Raw genomic sequence first — 23,438 nt, 5'->3', positions numbered from 1 at the left:
CGAATAGAAGAGAAAACGGTAATCTTAACCAAATGTATAAATTCCTAAACAAACATGATACTATCAATTGGTATCGTGAACCAGAAGTATTGGTTAGGCTAACCAGAGGGCACAATCAAAGGTTAAGAAGGCAGTATGTTCAAAACTTCTTGCCGAGGCATTATTTCTTCAAGAACCGTATTGTTAAAAATTGGATTTTTGGAAAGTGATGTTGTAAATTCCATTTCAGTGATTAACTTTAAAAACAAACTTAATAAATTAAGCAAAAAAAAAAAAAAAAAACGCTGTTAATATTTAACATCTAGTTAGATTCTTTCTTGAGACTCTCAAGAACATAGCTTCAATTATTATTATATATTATATACAAGTAAACTTATCTACTTAAATACTAATGTAGTATTATTACAGGAAACCTAATGTGATAATTTTTAAAGCAATAATAACATAAAATGTTAAACAGTGTTCACCCTTAATGATCCCAGGTATCAGATCTGATACACAAATTTTAAACCGCTGTATTTTTTAGATGGAAGCTTGTTTTTATCTGAAAACACCCATTGTTACAAATCTGAGAAGTGAATTTTCGATTCCGTACATTTAGTACTTTTTATCCAGGTAGATTTTTCAGTTTATAAACATTTGAAAACGGCATTTGCGAGGAGTGGTTCACGTGGTGTTTACCAAGTATTGTTTTTTATTTCTATTTCATATTGGTTTTATAAATTTTTGTGCTGTTTTTTAATTTTTTGTTAGAATCAAGGTGCAGGAAAACTTTACTATTTCATGCTTTTTGGTTATCAAATATGCATAACATTTGCTATTTGCATTTGTAGGTATCAAATTTGATACAATGGTCGTTTAAGGATGAAACCTTTTTCAAAAAAGTTCAAATTTTTTTTTTTGTTCATTTAAACAAATATAGAAATAATTTTTTTTGTATATTTGTTTAGATGAATAAAAATAAAAAGAGAACTGTCTCTGACGTTTTAAACTATGTATTTGATGGAGAAAGTGATTTCGGGAAGAGTGATGAAAGTGACAATGAGTTTGATTTGGGAAACGATGCAGCCAATACTAATATTGAAGAAGTAAGTGAGAATGAATATGATTCAACAAGTGATGATGAGCCATTAGCATGTATAGCATCAAGACCAGTTGAGAATGCTAATTAGACACCTATTAACAAAAATAATACCACACCAACTACTTATAAATTGAGAAGTAAGAACTTTGAACCCCTAGATGACGTAAGCCTGAAATGACACCAACACCAGAAAAAACACACTTTCAATATTTTAAATTAATTGTTAGTGATGAGATACTGTTTATATTTTTTATATTTTGCAATCAATAAGTGAAGAAAAAAGCATACTTGGAAAGGATGTTAAGAAGTTTATTGGCGTATTCCTCAGGATGGATTCGGTAAGGCTCCCAAGTCAAAGATCATATTGGGAAACATTTATGAGCTATGATGGGGTTTCTTCAGTTATGGGAAGGAACAAATTTGAAACGATTCTTTGGAATATTCATTTTGTAAACAATTTAGAAATAGCCGAGGAAGAAAAAGCAAATCACCGCATATGGAAGTTACGAACATGGATAACAGAGCTCCGCCAAAACTTTCTGAGAGTTTCACCAGAAGAGTTTCACGCTGTTGATGAGATAGTGGTTCCTTTTAAATGGATTCTTTACTGCCTCAGTACTTGCCAAAAACGCTACATAAGTGAGGGTCAAGCTTTGGGGTCGAAGTAGCATTTCAGGCTTTTTGTATGACTTTGATATTTATCAAGGGAAGTTAAAAAGCATTTCTGATAAAAGTTTAGGTACCAGTGAAGATGTAGTAGTCAATTTGACTTCTTCACTGCCTGATAAACACAACTTCAAAGTATTTGCTGATAACTACTTTACAAATTTGCCCTTGATAGTTGAATTAAGGAAGCGTAACAATTATTTTGTAGGAACGATTAGAGGTTCATGAATGAAGAAGTGTCCATTGCTGAGTGAAAAGGATTTGAAAAAGCAAGGCAGAGAAGTCTTTGATTTTCAAGTCGATATAGCTCAAAATGTGGTTGCAGTTCGCTGGTATGATAACAAATCAGTTAATTTAGTGTCTTCATATGTAAGCATTGAACCACTTCACACTGTTCGCAGATATGATCGTTCATTGAAAGAAAAGCATAATGTAAAGCAGCCCAACATTGTTCATGTATTTAATCAATATATGAGTGGCATAGACAAGTTAGATATGATTTGTGCATTGTACCATGGACCTATAAAAGATGGACGTGCAACGCTATTGTTTTTTTAGCGAACCATGCTCGTTGCACATTGTTACAAATCTTTTGTTTAAAACAATAGATATTAAATTATATTAAAGTCTGTCGGATTCGTCCAAAAGTTTTGGTCTCGTCTAACCAGTCACATCAACTTCCTTTTAGTTATTCAAGATAACAGCAATAGAATCATGTTTTAAGCTAAATTATATATAGCTAGATATTCTAATATTTTTAGAAACAACGCTGATGATAATATAGAAATTGAGATCATTTACTTAACTACTTTAGTACATGTATAACTAGAGATAATAAATAATACAAAATATCAACTAGTAGCTATCTAGAGCATATTGGTTTCATGTCCAGGGAACTACTCCATCTACTATATTGCTGTAGAATTCTAGTTTATAAATATTATAGAATTTTCTATTTTTATGTTTAACAAAAGAAATATATACAGTTAAGGATAAATAACTTATACATAAAATGAATGTAAATACAATAAAGAAAAAAACAATTTGTCACAGTTTTAAAGAACTTAGCAAAGCCAATTTATGGCAAACCGCAGGAATAACTAAGTATTTAATATTAATATTGCATGATTTAGCAGCTATATACAAACTAATTTTTATTTGACAAAAACCAAATTATTTTGTGCCTTTTATGACAAATGAAATAATATATGAAAAACGAAAACATGAAATATCTGGCCGCATTTTGCAAGATAATTTTAAACTTGAATAACTTTTTAAAAGGTTTTGCATTATCAAATGAATTATAAAAAAGCCCATTAGAAAATACACCTACTAAAAAATAATGCATAGTGGAATATATATTATGGAGCTTATAGGGTAGTCGAGGCAAAAAATGGCGAGATATTGGGAAAAATACTCAAAAAATGCACAAAATTAAGGCTGGTGAATGAAGGACCAAGGAGTTGAATGAAACCAGACCTTGACTAAAAATTTTATTTAAGCTTTTTTACATTTCGCTATACTTTTTTTAGCCATTTTAAAATTATCCTTACAGGTCTATTTCATCATTGACGGAACTTTGTTTACACGAAAAAAGCTCCCAAATTTACAAATGTTTATCTTGAAAAATGATGAAAATCTGTTCGTGCCAACAACTAATATTCTTTACCTTGATGTAGTTTGTTTAATAATTTGTCAACGCGTGAAGTAGTTACTTTATCCTGAACAGTCTTATTAAACAAATGCTGTAAAAGTTTAAACTAATACCACGTGATCAGAGTTTCTGTTTTAAAACTTTGTGCAGCCATTTTGATAGATTTTTTTGTTGACAGGTGAAAGTTTAGAGTTTGTCGGAAACTCGCATGGCTCGCTGATTTTTGCGGCCTCTTTGATGTAAAACAATAGGTTGCACGTCCATCTGTTTTAGGTCCATGATTGTACAAGCCAAGATTGAGAACGCGGAGATGGTACATCTGTATTTGGTTTTATACAATTCAAATTGCTGTTGTAAATGCATGGTTTCTGTACCGGTGTAGCAGCTTAAAATAACTCCCTGTAAAAAAATACTCCCGGAGTACTTATTTCCTAGTCAAAAAGTACTCCCCCAGTCATTTTAAGCTAGTAAATAAATACTCCCTTTAGTAAATAAGTACTCCCAATGAGAGTACTTATTACCATTTAAATTAAATTCGAAAAGCAATCTTTTAATGACAATTGATTTTACATTTTTAAATTCTGTTTTGTGGTAAATTGAGCAGTATTATGTTATAGTTAAGTTCTTAAACTTATTAAAAACCAAGTGAACTTAGTAGTATATCAAGGCTGAAAAAGGATTTGAAGACATTGCGATGCATCGCTTGTCGTAAAATTGTTCCTTCAATATCGAAAGTAAATTTTACACACACTTAAAATAAAAAATGGCGAGACATGTTGATTTTGTTGCAATTGAAAAGTACCTTAAAGAAAAAGTTTATCCTCTAGAAATTAAAGCTGATAAAGGAAAGAAATCTAATTTTCGAAAAGCTTGCAAAAATTTTAGCATTTTATCTGGACAATTACTATACCGTAGCAAAAAGTTAGTCGTTGCTTGTAAAGATCAACAGCAAAAGATAATATCTGACATTCATTTTGGTCTTAGTGAAAATTCCAAAGCAAAAGCAATGGCCTCGCACCGTGGAAGAGATGCAACTCATCACAAAATCTTTAGCAGGTTTTACTGGCACAATATTAAATTCGACGTAGAAAAGTTTATTCAAAAGTGTGATCAATGTCAAAAACATGGTAGAATAATAAGTTCTTCAACAGAACTGCATTCCATTCCAATTGTAAGTAAAGCAATGGAACAAGTTGGAATTGATGTTTGTAATTTGCCAGAGGTTGATGGTTTTAAACATTTAGTTGTCTGTATAGACTATTTCACAAAATGGTCAGAAGCTAAACCTCTTAAAAACAAAACTGCTGATTCAATTGCACTCTTTTTATATGAAGTAACCTGTCGACACGGGTGCATTAAAATAGAAATTAATGATCAAGGAAGAGAGTTTGTAAATGAAGTCAGCGAAAAATTGCATGCAATGACAGGAACTGAGCAAAGGGTAACTTCTGCTTACCATCCCCAATCTAATGGCTTATGTGAGCGTCAGAATAGAACTATAAAAGAAGCATTAGTTAAAGTTCTTGATGAAAAAGCTGTAGAATGGCCCTACATTATTGAAGGAATTTTATTTGCACATCGTGTTAGCAAGCACACTTCAACAAAATATTCACCATTTTTTCTATTATATAATCGAGAACCCACTTTACCTGTAGATGTTAAATACGGAATGGTTGATATTAAAAAGCATGACATTGAAAGTTTTGACAGAGAAACTTTTGATGCAGTTCTTACTTCTTTTATTTCTTTACGAGAAAAAGTTTACCATACCGCATTCAAAAACATTCAAACTGCTCAAAATAAACAGCAGAAAGATTATAATAAACGCCATCAAGCACCTCATTTGATTGGAATTAATGATAAAGTTCTTTTAAAAAATCAAAAAAGGATAGATAGAAAAGGAGGAAAATTTTCATTTAAATGGCTTGGTCCATATACAGTACATTCAATTTCTAAAAACAACTTGTGCACTTTGGTTAACCAAAAAAATACTACTCTAAAGAAAAAATACAACGTTACTTTACTTAAGCCATACATTGATAAAAATAAAAAGTCATTATATAATGATATGTTGAGTTCTTGTGTTGAAACTGAAGAAAAAGTTACAAGTTTATGGTGCATGTTACCTGACGAAGTTGTTGAAATGATATTGATTAGTGCAGTGAAAACATCCATTATTGTTACGGAAACATATCAATCGTTGTATCATACCTGTAAGAGATTTAAAAACATTTTGCAACAAAAAAAAAAGTTTCTTCTTCCGCGTATTTTCCTAAATTTCAAGATCACGAACTCTCAAGTTTAATGCAACGGAACAATAGAATAAAAGTAAGTATTCAAAAGTTATTAAAAATATTTGGATCTTTTAGTGGAGTTGCAGCTTGCTTGAACAATATTGTCAATAATGAAAAATGGAAATCTGCATGGATTATCATTTGTGCAGAAAAACATTCATGGTTTACAGTTGAACAAACATTTTGGAAATCACATCAAATAATCAATTCAGTTGACTCAAAAAAGGCTTTAAAACCTCAAAAACTATGGTTAAATTTTCCAAATCTTTATCATCTTAAAAATGAAGATAAACAGATTTTGTTGTCTCATAATTCGTGGCTAAATGACAACATCATGGATGCTGCCCAAATGCTTATTTGTAAACAGCTAGGACCAAATGCAGAATTCCAATCTGTACTAAATTCTCAAAAATGTTCAAATAATCCATACCAGCCAGTCAATACTGAACATATTCAACTTATGCATAATGGTTCATGCCATTGGTTTCTTACATTTTGTTCTAATGGAAGAGTCAATATTTGTGATAGTCTTTATGATTCACTGAATCCTGTTTCTTTGAAATGTGTTCAGTCTTTATATAAAAACAATGTTAATAGTAATGAAGACTTACTTATAACTTTTCTGCCTGTACAAAAACAAACAGATGATTTTAATTGTGGATTGTTTGCTGTTGCCTTTGCAGCCGAATTATTAGCAGGTAAATCACCTATGGAAACGAACTTTGATGTATTGAAAATGCGGGGACACTTGTTATCATGTTTAAAGTCTCAGCATCTTTTACCTTTTCCTCAAAAGAATTTTTTTTGTTTATAAATATTGTATTCAAACACAATAATTACAACTGTAAAACTTTATAAACTGTAAATAATTACTTTTATCTATTAATTATTTTTTTGTACCAAAACCGCAGGCCAAAAATAGTGCTGGGTTCCAGTATTAGCATTTTTTTAGAAAAGAAAAATTAGGAAGAAATTTTTAATAAGGGATTTTCTCATGATAATCCCAAGGAATCATAAGGATTCTAAATACTACAAGATATAACTGTTTAAAATAAAAATAAAAAATTAACCATGGGAAACCCAATAAAATGCCGATTAAAGCCGATTACCAAAAAAAACGGTACAAGTAGAAAGAAAAAATATCCTCTTGATAAAATTTGGAGGTGCCACGGTATTTTTATAATATTTTTGAAAACTTTAAAGGAAGTAAAATAATAAAAGATGCAACCTCTTTTCAATGTAAAAATACTGTAAAAACCATCTGTTTTTTAACCAATGTTGTTACGCTTAAAATTATTTAATCAGTACGCATCAGAGAGATGTGACGCGCCACCTCAAATTCAGTGTTATATTTATATATTTCAAAATTCAACTTTAGGGGAGTACTTATATCCTGGGGGAGTATTTTTATCCCAGGAAATAATTACTCCCGTGAGTAATTATTTCCTAGGATAAAAATACTCCCGGAGTACATATTTCCTAGGAAATAAATACTCCGGGAGTATTTATTGACGGGATTAACTTTAGACTGCTATACCGGCGTGACTTAAAGATTTTTAAACCCGATGCTCAGTTCATGCAATTTAAATACCATCTTGCAGAAGTTGCTAAGATTCTAATCAAAGTTACATCATCTTGTGGAAGACCATCCTTTGATAGTACCCTACAACTACCTACAAAACGTACAACTACCTACAAAACCTACAACTACCTACAAAAGGCAGCTCGAATTCAAGGAAATCCTTCAAATGGTGTAAGAAAGGATGGGTTTGACCATATGTCATGCTACAATGAAAAGCGACAGAGGTGTTTGTCCTGCAAGTCAGGACTATCATGTATAAGCTGTAAGAAATGCAATACATGACTTTGCCTTAACAAAGAAAGAACTGTTTTGAGGTCTTTCATTCATAAGTATTTTAAAATATTCCTACTGTTATCTTTATATGAAAGTAATTGACTTTTGACAAATAATTTAGCTTTTTTTCATAAATTCCATGCCCCTTTAATTTGAGTATTTATAATAATTTGAAATCTACTTCAACTTATGACGTTAAATATGCTAGAACACTTAGGATAAAGTCAAAAAAATTAAAGTTGTGTAAAATATTTGACAATGCATATTTTTGAGTTGTATCAGATTTGATACAACTCAAAAAAGTGTATTGTCATCGTTTTTTTGACAAAAAATTTTTTTCCCAATTTACTAATGTAAATAGGATTACTTGCACCAAAAATCAGAATTTTTTGAGCATTTTATGCTGCTTTGGGCATTTAAGGGTTAAGTAAAAAATATATAAAGAATTAAAAAATGTTTCTGTTATGCATGAATCAAAGATTTTATTGTATTGGCGATTCTTGAAAACATTATCAGTAAAAAGATTAGATCTTATCCCGATTATACGTAATATAGGAGTGGAAAAATTACTATTATGGAAGGATTATTTAAAAAAAAAAAAAAATTGAAGAAATTAGCAAAGAGAACATAAGTAAGTAAAGATTACTCTAGCTATATTTATTTCAATGGTGTAGAAAAAACTAAAACAATGTGGTGGAAATTATGATACATTTATAGAAAAAGAATATAATTGGCTTCAAGGAAATCTTGTATGCATGCATGAAATAAAGATTGGTGATTCTTGAAAACATTAACAGTAAAAAGATTAGATCTTATCCCGATTATACGTAATATAGGAGTGGAAAAATTACGATTATGGAAGGATTAATTTAAAGAAATAAAAAAAATTGAAGAAATTAGCAAAGAGAACTTAAGTAAAGTAAAGGTTACTCTAGCTATATTTATTTCAAAGGTGAAGAAAAAGCTAAAACAATGTGGTAGAAATTATGATAAAGCTTACATTTTAAAGAAATACATGTCTAATGTTTTAGATGTCAAAAAAGTTAAAGACAGTTTGAATAAAACCTTTCCCTCAAATATGAGTGTTGAGGCATTTCAGGTCTGCACTGCTGGATAAAGTGCTTGGAATTTATTCTTCATTTAGGTTAAAAAATTGAAATCAAAAAGTATTAGGCAAAAACAATTGAGGAGAAGTTGTCTGTAAACTTAAAAAAGAAAGAGATTCAGTTACACTTTAGAGAACGATTGTTTATCAGATGACATGCCTAAAGCTGGCTTCGGCAATAGCAATGATGGTAATACTGCCAGAAGAGCATTTAAAAATGAAGATTTTTCTGAAATTACTAAAGTTGATTGAGATATAATTAAAAGATTGCATAACATTCTCATTACCATATCTTGTGGATATCCAATTAATAACTACCTTCTATTAAGATCAGATCCAAAAATATCAAGCATATTATTTAGAAAACATAAGAATTATCAAGGAAAACCAATAACGAATGAAGTTGTTAATCTAATTGTAATATAAATTATAAAACAAATATAAAAAATCTGAAATGAAGCTTTTTTCTATGCATTGACATCCTTTGAAAACTATTGTTTTACAAATATCAAGTTGAGTAAGGTATCAGTGTTGTGTTTTGGCTTGAAGATTCTAAAAATTTTAACTAAAAATATTTTTCATCCATGTAGTCAAGCCTTACGTGTGTGAATGCGTATGCACGCAATGTATGTGTCAAAGGTGCACATAATAAACATTTTTGTTAATAAATTTGAATTCTTTGACCCAAAAAACTATTATTTTTACATATATTATGTTTATTTACGATGTTTATCAGGTTTTATTGAGTTTTTGCTGTTTTTTTGATCATCCTGAGCCACTGTGTGTTGTGTATTTTATATGATATTTTTTTTAGTCAAAAAAAAAATGGGGATAAGAAGTTTAATTCAAAAGGTTGTATATGGTCAAGGAAATACACCCTTACCAAATGGAATTTTGATCACTGTTTTTTTATTAATAGTAAGTATAGAATGGTTTCTACTATCAGGATGATTAAATGATATAGGACCAAATACCTTGATGCAGTATTATGGCTACTTTGATACAGAACTTACATGAAGCTATATGTAACATTTCAATAAAGCTATAACAAATTTACTTAAACAAACTGTTAAATTAATTACTTTAAAAGACCCATAATTTTATTTTTTATAATTTTAATTTTCTTTAGGTTTGCAATGGTATGATAACAACGAACGTTTTTCCTTATTTACCAGAGCTTGTGAAGGTAAATATATTTTTGTATGAATATGTAATATATATAATATATAATACATATATATAAAGTTTAAGAATCTTATAAAGATAATATAAGTTTGATCCAGTATTTAAAAGAAAAATCAAATATATCTTGCAATAAAAAGTATTGCTAGCAAATATAAATATAAAAAAAATATTACATCTAAACTTTGATTTTAGGTTTTTGGCGCAACGGAAATAGAAGCAGGTAAGCAGTGCTGTATTAACTCAATTCGTCTTATGTACTCGCATGAAAGAAAACTATACTATAATGGCCTGGTAAATATTATCTAAAAGATATTTTAACCTTGCATTTCCTTGTAACTTGATTGGACAAAAAGTATTTGCGTGTGGCAAAACTGTTCATGTCAGAACGATTATGTGTGATTACTGTGCACACGATTTTATTTACAGACGCGTGTTTTACAACCAACAGGGCTGTTGAAACCAATTTTAAAAAAGAAGGTCACATTTAAAGTAACTAGTGATGGTGGTATTAGGAAATAAAAAACCAAACTACTAGAAATACAACTATTTGCTACCTACGGCAATCATTGCTCTGATATACAAATCAAAAATCCAAGAAGCGATTTAAATATAGAAATGCTTACTAGTATGTAAAAAATGAACTTTAAACTGGTAAATTGCTGGTAATGCAGATAGCAATCAAATTATGTTCAATCTTTTAGAATTCTTTTATGCAACATTTTTTGATAAAAAAAAAAAGAAAAAATGAAATCAGAAAATCTATATGCAATTGGGAGAAGGGGAGAGGAAGGAGGTCTGAAGATAGCAGGTTGTTCTGTTTTAACAGCCATGAATGTTAAAGGATATTATACATACAATTGCTGTATGTAATATATCAAATAATATAGTAATGCTTGATATTTTTAGCAAAAAAAGCAGGTTTTATGGCATCAGCAATGTTTCTGATGAAAATATTTAGCAGGTAAGATTATTTTTGAAGTTATTTTTTTAAAATAGCAGCATTAACTGCTACCATTTATAGTATTTTTTTGGTTCAGTATAATGTGGGGGTTCATCTGTGACAAATTCGGAACGAAACTATCTCTTCTTCTTTCTGGAACGGGTCTTGTAATCTCCACCCTAATGTTCGGATTTAGCATTAACTATGTCTGGGCTATCATTGCGAGATCTCTACAAGGGCTGTGTATGGGTTTGTTCCTTTTTTTTTTTTAACTTTTTTTTACAAAGGTTTTAAATGCATTTGTTGTACTTGGGATATTTTTTTGGTTGCTGTTGTTCTAAAAATACTCTGAAGTATTTTTTTATTTTTTTGAACAAATGAAAACTTAATTTTTTTGAGGATCTTTATGAAGAAAAGTTATTATAGCGTCTATAAAGAAAACTCAACTTTATAGTGAACAATTACTTCTACGAAAATAATTTGAATAGATTCTACATTGAAAATTTACTTTAAGTGTTATCATACAATATGTATGATAACATATCAATATGTACAGATTGATACATATTGATACCTAAGTAGAGGTTACTTATACCTGTAAAGTTGTTTTATGTTACACATGTAAAGTTGCTATCTACGAAGGAGGATTTTAACATATATGTATATACATACATACATACATACATACATACATACATACATACATACATACATACATACACACACACACACACACACATACATACATACATACATACATACATACATACATACATACATACATACATACATACATACATACATACATATATATATATATATATATATATATACACGGTGTCAAAAAAGTTTTCATCCACCTGTCCTGTTCTTTTTTTAGACACGATAACTTTTTATTGAACAAAGATATAAGTAAAATTTCAACTAAATGATATCAGTTAACCATTCAAGAAATATTGTAAAAAAAGATTTTACAAAATAAAGAATAGAAAATTAAATATCGCATTTTAAATTACATAATGCCTGTTTTTTACGCCAAAAAAGTTTTCATTCACCCTGCACTCCAACCTCAATTTTTTATGTAATCAGTATTAAAGTAACGTTTTTTAAATGTAAATTAGATTTAGTAAGATTTTTGTATTATTTTTTCTTTATATGAATCTTTTATATTTTTGATTTTTGTTAGAATAATTATTAAAAATGAGAGTTGCAGAGAAAATTCGATCACTTATTGTTAGACTATGGAAGGAGGGAAAATCACAGCGAAATATAGGAGAAATAGTAAAGAAACCATGTTCAACTGTGCAGTCCATGATCAAGAAATACCAAACCACCAAAAAAATCCCTGATAAGCCATGTACAGGATGTCCAAATAAGATTCAAGTATTGCATCGACAAGCTATTCTGAGAAGAGTCATCCAGAATCCTAAAATAAGTGCTCCAAAACTTGCTGGAATGCTGCAAAATGATTACAATTTAAAAGTAGATCTTGAAACTATTAGAATAACCTTAAGAAGAGCTGAATACAATGATAGAGTACCATTGAAAAAGCCCTACATTAGCAAAGTAAACAAAGCTAAAGGACTACACTTTGCTCAAACACTCCAGAAATTACCCAAAAATTAGTTGATACTATGAAAAACAGATTGCATGAGGTAATAAAAGCTCGTGGTGGAAACACAAGATGTTAAAACACTAGCGAATTGAGTTTGCATAACAATTTTATTTGATTTTTGTAAAGTGGATGAAAACTTTTTTGGCGCAAAAAACAGTCATTGTGTAGTTTAAAATGCGATATTTAATTTTCTATTCTTTATATTGTAAAATCTTTTTTTAGAACATTTCTTGAATGGTTAACTGATATCATTTAGTTGAAATTTTGCTTATATCATTGTTCAATAAAAAGTTATCGTGTCTGAAAAATGAACAGGACAGGTGGATGAAAACTTTTTTTGACACAGTGTATATATATATGTATATGTATATATATATATATATATATATATATATATATATATATATATATATGTATATGTATATATATATATATATATATATATATATATATATATATATATATATATATATATATATATATATATATATATATATATATATATATATATATATATATACATACGCATTTTGTAGGATTGATTATAATAGCTAAAGCAATAGTATCTGAAGTTGCTGATGATACAAACATTGCAACTGGGTTCAGTATCATGTTCTCAGCTTCTAATTTTGGGTTTATTATAGGACCTACCATTGCAGGTTAGATTTTTTATAAAATTTACCATTTGTTAAATGCACTCATTATTTACACGAACTTTAGTTGCATGAATTTTAGTTACATGACCTATTTTATTTAATATCTTTTAAAAAAAAATTACATTGCAACTTTGTTGTTGTGAGATGTTGTATCTTTTTCTTGTTGATCCATGTATGCGGCACTTGAATTTCTCTTTTGAAAGCTTGACTGAGCAACTAATTTATTTATTCAAATTGTTTCGCTTTAAACAAAACAAACCCCAAAAACATTAATTAATTATAGCATATATAGTAAAACGGGGTAGAATGAAATAAGGGGTAGAATGAAATAGTTATGACTATGCTTATTCTTTTGTTCTTAATTAATTATTGAATAAGCTTTTTGCAAATATTTTTTGAGCTTGTTGCGGAGAATTTTTTTCTGAATAAGATGATATCAAATTCTAATTAAAAAAAAAAAGTTTTTTTTATATTTTGTTAAGTTTTCGAATGCGTGATGATATTTTTTTTCTTTTTTTTAAAAAATGGTTATAAAACTCTCGGATATTAAATTTGATATTAATGAACTTAATAAGTATACTGGTAGAACTTTTTACGCCGGTCAAGAATCTTTTTTCAAAATTAAATTTGCTATTCAGGAAAAAAAGTTATGAGATAAAAACGAAAACGGACACATGTGGGGTTGAATGAAATACGCTAATTGCTCACTTGTTAAATGCGGCTTTTATTAATAAAATCTCAAGTGACCAATCAATCTCTATGAATTTTTTGTATAAATTTTAAATAAATTCGTGTTAAATCTATTATAATATAAAAATATGCCTCAAAATAAGTTGCTCTCAAAGAAAAAAGAAAAACCATACACCGAAGAGCAAGTTGCGCTTGCGGTGGCCAAAGTACAAAATAGTGAATTTTCACTTAACAAAACTGCTTAATCATTCAGCATACCAGATGCAACTCTTCACAGACGTGTCCACAGCATAGGTGAAACAATTGGGAGTGGTTCAAACACGAGATTGTTGCAACAACTTGAATCAACTTCGGTAGATATCCTAATCAAATTATCCGATTGGGGCTATGGTAGAAATTACATTGACGTCATCACACTAGTTACCGACTATTTTCAACACAAAGGTCAATCTAATTTGTTTACTAATGGTACACCAGGGAGAGATTGGTATAAGCTTTTCATAAACCGGTGTAGTCATAAGTTAAGCATCAGGGCCATAGGCAATATTTCATCACTCAGAGCCGCTTCTTGCACACAAGAAGTAGGTTCAAAGTATTTCAATACACTGCAAAAAGAATTCAACGAAATAGGAATCAATGAAAGTACTTCATGTCATTTGTGGAACTTTGATGAAATTGGATTTTCTGGTGATCAAGCCAAGCAACATATGGTTTGCCGGCGTGGTGCAAAACGACCATTTAAATTGGTTGGCAACAATGAAAACATCTATTATACAGTTGGAAATTGCATCAATGCAGCTGATAATCGTCTTGCTCCATATATTTTTTTTAAATCAAAAAAACGCCTGTACAGAAGTTGGTGCTTAAGTGTTCCAGACGATGCCGTTTACGCCATATGTTCCTTCCATTAAAAAAATTCCAGGTAATTAGTTTAATCTTTACTTTAATCAATTAATTACTTAATTGAATAAATCTAATTATAGTTATCCAATTATAGGCATTCATAATTTAGTCGTAGATGGACATGTGACACATGTCACCTATCGGGTCGTACTTATTTGTATCAAAAACAATATCTTGCTAATTTGCTTACCAGCTCATACGTCACACATTCTGCAGCCACTAGATGTCGGTGTTTACTGTCAGGTCAAAAGAGTTTGGCGCAAATTACTCCAACAGTTTTATGCAGAGAAAAAGTGCAGCAACTTATCAAAAGAATGTTTTAGCCAACTGCTAGCAAAACTTTTTAGCTCTGGTGAAGTTTTTACACGCACCCAAATAGTTTGTGGATTTCAGAATACTGGCTTGTTTCCACTCGACATCAGTAAAATCGATCAGTCAAAATTGAAAATTGCTAATACGTTTGAAACACCGTAATCTCAACCTGAACCATCATCATCTCAACCACCAGAATCAATGAAAGTACCACAACCATGTTTCGCATCCAACACGTTGACACAAAAAAAAACGAAAAAATGTAGATGTACCAAGGTTCGATGGGGAGTGTCTCAGTAAACCTGAAATACTCGAAAGATTAAAAGATGCTTAGAGCAAAAAAGCAACAAAGCAAGCTAAAAAACAACGTAAGCTAAGCTTTAATGACGAGCAGCAAATAAACCAAGCAACAACAGCAACTCCAACAACAATAACAGCTGCAAACCAAGTGAAGTGTAAAAAGTGCCGTAAAGTTTTAGGCGAAGCTTCAACAAGTCAATACATGGAATGGTATCAGTGTGAAAATTCGAAATGCAAGGCTTGGCTTTGTCAAACATGCATACCAAAGCGATATGTAAAAGGCGCTGAGTTTTATTGCACCAAAAAGTGCCGCACAAGTGACAATTCAGCTCAACCTCTTGTACCTCTCTATGACTCAACATCATCACAAAAATAAAGTTTTTTTTATTTGGTTGTTTTTAATTATTATTGGTTGTTTTTTAAATTGTTATTATTGGTTGCTTTTTGTTTTTTTTAGTTAAGTGTTGTTTTAATTTCACATAGATTTGCATATTTCATTCTCCCCGAATGTGAGGGTAGAATGAAATAACTTTTTTTTCAATTAAATAAAGTTTCTTAAAAAACTAAAAACTTTTTTTACTTGATTTGTATATATTTAAATACAGCTCAAATTTCTCTACAGCTTTAAAAAAAAAAAAAGAAAAACCTTTTTCCCTTAAAAAAAAATTAATTAAAATTCTTAACTATTTCATTTGATCCCGTTTTACTCTATATACTTATTTTTATCTTATATTTTATCTATATTTTTTATTTTTTTTAGATAAATAATAAAATGAAATTCATCATTAAATGGATTTTGTATTTGCATAAAAACGATAAATTCGATTCTTTTTTTTTTTGTAAAATATCATACATTAAACATATCATACATTAAACAGTTTTTAGACGACAATGATTGCTAAGTTAGCTGACTCGGCGTTATTTTGGTTAGTGAATTTTAAAGTCATCTTGATAAAAAAAACTTATTTTAAAGTATTTAATGTTTTTTAGGCTACCTTGTATTTCCAGTTACTAAATATCCAAAGTTTTTCACCAAAGGTAATAATAAAGCTACTTTTAGAAAGCAATACATTTGCGGCTTTGATTAAATTGAGTTATCATTTTAAGCGTAGCCTTCGTAGAGTAAATAAAAATAATTATTTGTTATTTTTTAAAGATAGTTAAGATATTACATAAAACACATTTTGCATATTTTACAGGATCGTTCTTTGACGTTTTCAAAGTTTTTCTACCAAACTTCATTTGTGCAAGCGGGCTGTTGGCTTCACTATTGGTCACAGTTTGTCTTCTACCAAAGAGTAAATCGTAAATGATTATTTGCCTAATGAAAAAAAAAACTTAATTATTTAGTTACACTAATAGTAATGTGCTTTTGACTTTGATAAATGTATTTTAAATTTTTGACTTTTAAAATTGGTATTTTTCTAAAGTTTTTTCCATAGAAGTTCTAAAGAACAAGATGTCATAGTTCAAGATGATAACGAAATTTTACAAAACTCAATAATTGATTCCGATATCAATTTAAATTATACTCGAGAAAATAAAACAGAAAGAAGCAGGTTAATTGGTTCAACGCAATCAATCAACCAATCGGGACTCTTAAAACATTTTGTCCAAATCAAAAATTCAAAACTCGGAAAACTTCTTGGGCAAGATTATTGTTATATATTTTATTGTTGTGTATTTATTGTTTTATATTTATTTTTACTTCGTATTTTTTCATTTCAACAATCTTGGTCGAACCTGAAGCAAGACAATTTAAGCTGTCAAACAAAACTGTGAAAAGAGACACTTTAGAGTTGATAGACTATTAGTAGCATTATTCCATCAGAGTCTTGCTTCACATTTATTGAAACCGAAAAAAGAAAAAACTTTAAAAGAGCATTAAAAAGATGTAAAAAAATTCGTAATAACTTGTTTCATTCAATTTTTTAGAAACAAAGATTTTCTGCTAACGAATTTGATTTACGGTTTACATTCAATGGTAGCTATGGGTCACAACGAGTTGTTTCCGGTGTTTGCTGCAACTCCCTTGGAATATAGTAAAAGAAATACTCTTCTAAATATTTTTTTTTTTTAATTTAACAAAGTTGATTGTTTTATTTTATAAATTGAACTTTTATTTTCTACTTAGAAGGGCTTGGAATGACAACATCTGATATTGGATTGCTATACTTAATAATATCGGTTGTACTTCTTATAGTTAATAGCACTCTCTTGAACAAGGTCGGTTCAATTTAAGTGATAATTTTTATTAGTTTATTTTATTAGTTTTATTTTAAAATAAACCCGGCAAATATTATTTCACAAAATATTTTTATACTTTTTTATAGTTATTTAACAAATTTGGTTCAAAAAAGGTAAGACAACGTTGTTTAGAAATTATATCAATTTTGCGTTATTTCATCGAGTAAATGCTTTAGTCTTGAGCATTAATGGAATATGATATATTTCTTATTTACTTTGGTTTTAAGGTTGTTTGCGTATCTTCCATACTTTTTGGTGCTCTTGTTCTACTGGTCCCAACAGTTAGTTTGATAAAAATTAGGTACAAATTTTTGGTTTAACACAATATTTTTCATGTTAGGGTAAGGTTGCCGATATTGTACTGCCTAAGACTAAATTTTAAAATGTAGGCAATCTACTGAGTGGAAACATGGATTTTCAATTTTATTTCATAATTTAGAGATTGTTTGTTGTAAAGATGTTAAAAAAACTCAAAATTTAAAAAGCGTTTAGTCTCGAAAAATCAAATTAAAAAAATAGCCCTTAGAGAACAATTATGAAAACTAGATCCTTGATTGTACCATTGTAATCCAATATTGTACCACTTTCTTGATTTCAAATATTTTACAACTTCGCAAATATTTTATGGTTTTAGATTTAAGGGATTAAAAGAACTGATTAAAACGAATGGTTTTTATAAAATCAGCAATTGTAAATATTCTGATATAACAAAATAATACCTAACTGCCCATAATATAATGAAATTAATTTTTTTATTTAATAGATTCTATGCAACTTGAATTTTTTTTCTTCTGGAAAATGCAGAAAACAGGTATTACCAAATATGGTAGAATTTTTATTTAAATTGTAAGTTTACCAATGGGTTAGCTAAGATTAGAATAGAGGAGGTAGGCAGGTATTAAAGATAGTTATACTAAATAATGTAAACAATATATGCTATATCTGTTTTAAAAACAATCACACTAAATATTGTAAAATAAAATACATAAAAACTTTGTTTTTGGCAAAAGTTGCAGATATATTGTTTCTATTTTTGATTAATACCTGCACAGTCGACATGAGACCAGCCTTGACAAGCAAGTCATTTTATTATATTCTTTTTTATATTTTCTTCACAAAGGTAACAAAACCAGCTTTCACTATGAAGAGATGTATTTGCATGCTTGAACCTTTTTACACCATTTCTGCCCTGTTCTATCTTTTTAGCTGATATTGGTAAAACTGAACTAGAGAGTGCATCTTTGTAAAGACTACTTGTCAATACAAGAGTAATACTGGAATTTTTCTTTTTTTATTTAAGTGGTGAAGTTCGTATTGTAAGTATGGATTTCTTTAATTGGAATCTCAAAAGGAATTTGTTAAACTTTACACGCGTTTTTTAGCGGTCAGAATGGTTACGTCGCACAGTGGAGTATTTATGGTAAAAAGTTGATCAAAATTATTTTATGGCTTTTAACAATTAGATAAACAATTAAAAGCAGTTTGAAATCATAATATAATATTTAAAATGATTGTGCAGGTTTTTTTTTACTCAAAACACAGTTTTGCATATAAACCATACAAAAAGAAGTTTAAAAATAAAAAAAAACAAAAAAAAACTAAACAACAATATAAACTGTTAAACTTCAATTAAAACATTAAATGCCTTAAGAGTAAAAATGTTTTAAAAAAATGATGCAAATACAAACAATTTAAACAAAAGGAAATATACAAATACACATACTATAAAGGTGAAATAAACCCTACTATAAAGGTAAAAACAACATAAAATAAAAAAATATACTTAAAAAACGATAAAAAATAAACATTAGTCTGATTCATTTTCGCTAGATGCCTCCTCTTCATATTGCTGTAGTTCGTTCAATGTTTCTGGTTGCAAGAACTCTAATGCCTCACTGGAAATAGCATTTCTTTTATTCTTGAGCCTCTTTCTGACACTGCTCAACAAAGGATCGGAACTTAACAGAAGTCTGTTTATGATATCCCTATTACAAATTTCTCTTGAAAATTTCCTCGAGAAATTCTGTCTATAATCACGGAAGTGCTTGTTTCGAGCCTCAGCCGCCTCTTCCGATAATTGACCAATAGGCAATATAGCTTGATCAATTATTGTGGCACCATGTCTCAATATCTTGTTCTGCTGTTAGTTCTGCAAACTTTTCAAATTTTTTGATATCTATTTTATATCCACTTGACAAGGTTTCCAAAATGATACCACAATTTTTAATAAGTCCAATGTTAACTCCTGTAATGCAGGATGAGGTTTGAGGATCTGAGAAAAATCTTTTTGATGTATTGCCATCATTAGTATTCCCAAAACCTGCAGTTGGAATATCCAGCAGCAGCCCCATTTTCTCTTTGAATTTGTTTTGAATGTTTTTTTTTGTTTCAGCTACAATTATTTTATCATCTTGTGTTCTCGCTTGCCATTTTTTGGGAATGTGGTATGATAAATGTAGTAAAGATTCGAAAAACCTAATCCTTGTATGCAATATCGATAAACCAAATTTAAGGGCATCTGGATTATCTATGTTTTTTATGGTTAAATTATTAAAGTCTTTTGATGTTAGTCCACATATATAGCACCTCATAGTAGATGTCGTGTTGGTTGCAGCATTGCATACTTTTGCATCAACCATTGTAAATGCCAAGGTATGCTTTATATGTATAATACCACCTAAAAACTTCTATATTTCAGTTTTTTTTAGTTTTTTATTTGATCTTCTACATAGCAGATTTCTTCATTTGTTATGTCTTTAGTTTCATGGATAAAACGAATTCGAATTGGGCGACAATATCTTGTAGAAGAGGGCACAGGGTTTTGCCAAATAATCTTCTGGCTACCAATATGACATATAAGCCGTAGAGGCACAAATGAACTTTGAAAGATGTTAGAGTCACTATCTGTACTATTTTGGAATTTTCGTTTAAATGTTTGCTGCTGTGAGCCATCACAACCCCATTTTGATAACATTTCTAAATTGCTTCTTTCTTCTTCGTTTAAGGTTTCCAAAACTTCATCTAAATATTCACACAAGCGTCTAGTTGTGTGGTCTAGAATATGTGTAGTTTAATTTCACAACATGTTTCTGAAACTGTCATTGACTCTTGTGGAGGATAAAATTGTTTTTTTGATTCTTTCAAAAGCGAATAACATGGATAAATATTTTTATTAGCTGCATGAATTATTTCATATTGTCTCCTTGTCATATTGGCTTCCACAAAAATTGATAATGCTTCCGATGGTGTGTGTTTTTTTCTAACATTCGTCTGAATGGAATTGAAGTTTTCTATATATTTGTTTGCCTTTTCCGGTGAGCAGCTAATATCTTTCATTATTCTAGACGCATCACAATGTCCTGCATCACGCTGACTCATTTGGGCAGCATAGGTTAGTTGTGCATAAGATTATTGGTCTCTCAAAGCTTTTGTTCTACGCCTCTTGCTTGGCGAACTCAACAACTCGAAATCTTTTGATGGTCGACCAGGCCTTTTTATTATACAGGTGGGTAAACTTATGATACCATTGAGCCATAGTTCATTGTGCTTCAAAAAACGTTCTTCTATCTAGTTAGCAGCTATCCATTTTTGTTTAAAATGAAACTTGAAAGTATTTAAGGCGTTTTTTAGTGAACTTTGTTCATTTTCAGTACATTTTGTAATAATTTTTGTAATCGACTTTTGATCGACTATTACTTTGAAATACTCCACTGTGCGTCGGTACAATTTAGGATATGCCTTGAGGTACAATTTACGCAACTAATCTGACATTCAGTTAATTAAGAAATTTGACAACTAATAATAAGGTATTTTAAATTCTAGGTAGTTATTTCAAATCTAGATAAATTATGCTTTAACATAAATACACTGAACAAATCATATCTTCTACTTTCTTTTGTGAAATACGTTTATCCATAAATCCCTAAAATAAGAAATTTCTAATAACAAACCAACAAGAGCTTACTCTGGCCTTAATGTAGTTGGATGACAAAAAAAAAAACAGTTGACTTCTTAATTTCATTCAGCAAAGATGATAAATAAATTTAAAAATTTCTTGTTGGTTGTAAAAACAGCGAGTTATAGTAAAAGTACAATATAGGCATCGGTACAATATTAGCAACCTTACCCTACTATTAGCCTAATATGCTTGAGTTTCTAAAAAAAAGCAAATTTATATGCTTTGAACAAAAAAATAAAAAAATATCAATTTATAAATCTAGATCCACATTATGGTTGGCAGCATGGGTTAACCAAACCCTTGTCAGAATAACAATTAGTGCTGGATATTTAGCGATCAACATCTTTATAAATAACTCCGTTGAATCTGATATGCTTGGATTAGCAAACGGATTGGCTATGTCTACAGCCTCAGTTGGAAGGTTTTTTTTTTGGTTTTTTTTTAAGTATATTGCATTACGATTTTCTGAAATGATTGTGAAAAATTCTAAAATTTGCATAATCATTTTAGAAATTTTTCCATTGAAACTTCTTAAGACATTGGCAACAATAAAATAAGGCTTCAAAAAAAATACTTTTCGTAATTTTGATGCAAGGGTGGGAGCTAATTAACAAAATGAATTGTTTCAGCTCCATCGGCGCTGTTATCTTTGGAAACGCTTTCACGTGGTCTATGAAAAATGTTGAAAATGCACAAAGAGGGAGAACTACAGCAGTGTTTCCTATCAACCAATATTTTGCATTTGTGTTGATGGCAGTTATGTCAGTGCTTGTTTTTTTTATTGGAGTGTGTATTCCTGAAAACTTGAACAAAAAAAGGGCTAAAAGTGATAGGCATAATACACCTGTGGTTGTTACGAAAACATATTTTCGCTTTAAATAATACTGCAGTATTTGAGTAAACCAACGATTTGATTAGATGGTCAAAGATACATAGCACAACAGTATGCCACAATGTTTCATAAACACGTAAGTTATTGTACGTTTCGCGTTTGTCGTGAGCATCGATTAGAGAATGTATTGTAGTTATGAATTGTATTGTATATATGAACGAATGTATTTATTGGAGTTAAATCTTAGTTTTGTAAAGAATGAAATTTCTTATTAGAAACGGAAAAAGTAGAAATGTAGAGTTGAAGTAAAATCAGATGAATTCAGGTGCTTATAAAATTGTTTTTAAGTTGTTTTTTTTTTACTTACCCCCGGTATACCCACCATTGATGTTACAAACAACTGAAAATAGTCTTCTCATCTAAGAATTAATACGACGCTTAATTTTCTTATTAGCTTGCTTTCTAAAGTTTATATTTGTCATAAACCTTTTTTTTCCTACTTTCCCGCGTTCTTTCCCCCGGGGAAATCTTAGAATAAAAGTAATAACTGGGTTGTCAGGTACTTTTCGTAGCAACAAATTGTGTAAAAATAATCTATATTAATTATATCTGGCAGCACTAAACAAGACAACTATAAACAACATTTTAAAAAGGAGTCAATTAGAAAGTAAACCCATTTAAAAAACAAGCAAGCAGTGTAGCATAGACTTAATTTCTAGAGTAATTGAGACAAAAAAAATGACGGCATGTTGGGAAAAAAATGATAAATACCCAAAACTGGCGTAGCTGAATGAGGAACAAAGAAAATGAATGGGAACCAAATCTAAACAAAATATTTTATACTTATTTCACTTTTTAAGTCATATTTAATCAAAAATTACCCTTATTTTATCACTGGCTTTAGACGAGAAAAGTTCCCAAATTTACACTAGTCCATCTTGAAAAACTGATAAAATCTAACTTCATCTTGATGTAGTTTGTTTAACAGTTCACCAACACGTGAAGGGCTTACTTTAGCCTGAATATTCTTAAAGAAAAGACTTAAATATAAATTAATACCATGTAATGAGATTCAGTTTTAATTTACAGTCATTTTGATCATGACGGAAAATAATTTGTTGGAAATCCTTTCAAATGGTTTG

The 23,438-nt window shown here is 29.7% G+C and overlaps 3 protein-coding genes and 1 pseudogene across 10 annotated transcripts; 3 read left to right on the top strand and 1 right to left on the bottom strand.

The window, feature by feature from the left end:
* Nucleotides 1-660: 660 nt before the first annotated feature.
* Nucleotides 661-22,633, top strand: LOC149891141 (uncharacterized). Of its 8 annotated transcripts, none has more exons than XM_090081601.1 (16): nt 661-684; nt 9,473-9,576; nt 9,788-9,844; nt 10,036-10,063; nt 10,750-10,804; nt 10,881-11,032; nt 12,935-13,057; nt 16,250-16,297; nt 16,459-16,564; nt 16,702-16,908; nt 17,195-17,301; nt 17,394-17,485; nt 17,593-17,619; nt 17,734-17,807; nt 21,727-21,885; nt 22,094-22,633. In XM_090081601.1, exons 2-16 carry the CDS (start codon nt 9,484-9,486, stop codon nt 22,344-22,346), a joined length of 1,581 nt encoding a protein of 526 aa, XP_089937727.1. In that variant the 5' UTR covers nt 661-684; nt 9,473-9,483; the 3' UTR covers nt 22,347-22,633. The 8 variants fall into 8 exon arrangements, 7 of the variants coding, with proteins under 7 accessions (XP_089937727.1, XP_089937731.1, XP_089937726.1 ...); XM_090081600.1 differs by lacking the exon at nt 661-684 and adding an exon at nt 7,381-7,594; XR_016450670.1 differs by lacking the exon at nt 661-684 and adding an exon at nt 8,080-8,184 and having other exon boundaries at nt 16,459-16,557.
* LOC149891144 (uncharacterized) lies at nt 11,847-12,718 on the top strand. Its single transcript, XM_090081618.1, has 2 exons — nt 11,847-12,438; nt 12,621-12,718. Exon 1 carries the CDS (start codon nt 11,984-11,986, stop codon nt 12,407-12,409), a length of 426 nt encoding a protein of 141 aa, XP_089937744.1. The 5' UTR covers nt 11,847-11,983; the 3' UTR covers nt 12,410-12,438; nt 12,621-12,718.
* On the top strand, nt 13,157-15,904 carry LOC149891143 (uncharacterized). Its single transcript, XM_090081619.1, has 2 exons — nt 13,157-14,666; nt 14,742-15,904. The coding sequence occupies exons 1-2, from the start codon at nt 14,624-14,626 to the stop codon at nt 15,119-15,121; spliced, it is 423 nt and encodes a 140-aa protein (XP_089937745.1). The 5' UTR covers nt 13,157-14,623; the 3' UTR covers nt 15,122-15,904.
* LOC149891142 (uncharacterized) lies at nt 20,110-21,422 on the bottom strand (annotated as a pseudogene).
* Nucleotides 22,634-23,438: the final 805 nt, after the last annotated feature.

Source organism: Hydra viridissima, unplaced genomic scaffold (assembly GCF_058129835.1).
Source record: "Hydra viridissima isolate aposymbiotic clone 2 unplaced genomic scaffold, HvirCarnegie_v1 scaffold_3, whole genome shotgun sequence".
NCBI lineage: Eukaryota > Metazoa > Cnidaria > Hydrozoa > Anthoathecata > Hydridae > Hydra > Hydra viridissima.
The sequence above is the reverse complement of the archived record's forward strand: the minus strand, read 5'-3'. Positions and strand labels throughout refer to the sequence as shown.

Excerpts from the sequence above, each read along its gene's own strand:
- LOC149891141 (XM_090081601.1), top strand. The coding sequence starts at position 9,484 with ATGGGGATAAGAAGTTTAATTCAAAAGGTTGTATATGGTCAAGGAAAT. Across the intron at positions 17,808-21,726 it reads GTTAGTTTGATAAAAATTAG|ATCCACATTATGGTTGGCAG; the intron begins GTACAAATTTTT and ends TTATAAATCTAG. Across the intron at positions 21,886-22,093 it reads TCTACAGCCTCAGTTGGAAG|CTCCATCGGCGCTGTTATCT; the intron begins GTTTTTTTTTTG and ends GAATTGTTTCAG.
- LOC149891144 (XM_090081618.1), top strand. The coding sequence starts at position 11,984 with ATGAGAGTTGCAGAGAAAATTCGATCACTTATTGTTAGACTATGGAAG.
- LOC149891143 (XM_090081619.1), top strand. The coding sequence starts at position 14,624 with ATGCCGTTTACGCCATATGTTCCTTCCATTAAAAAAATTCCAG. Across the intron at positions 14,667-14,741 it reads TTCCATTAAAAAAATTCCAG|GCATTCATAATTTAGTCGTA; the intron begins GTAATTAGTTTA and ends ATCCAATTATAG.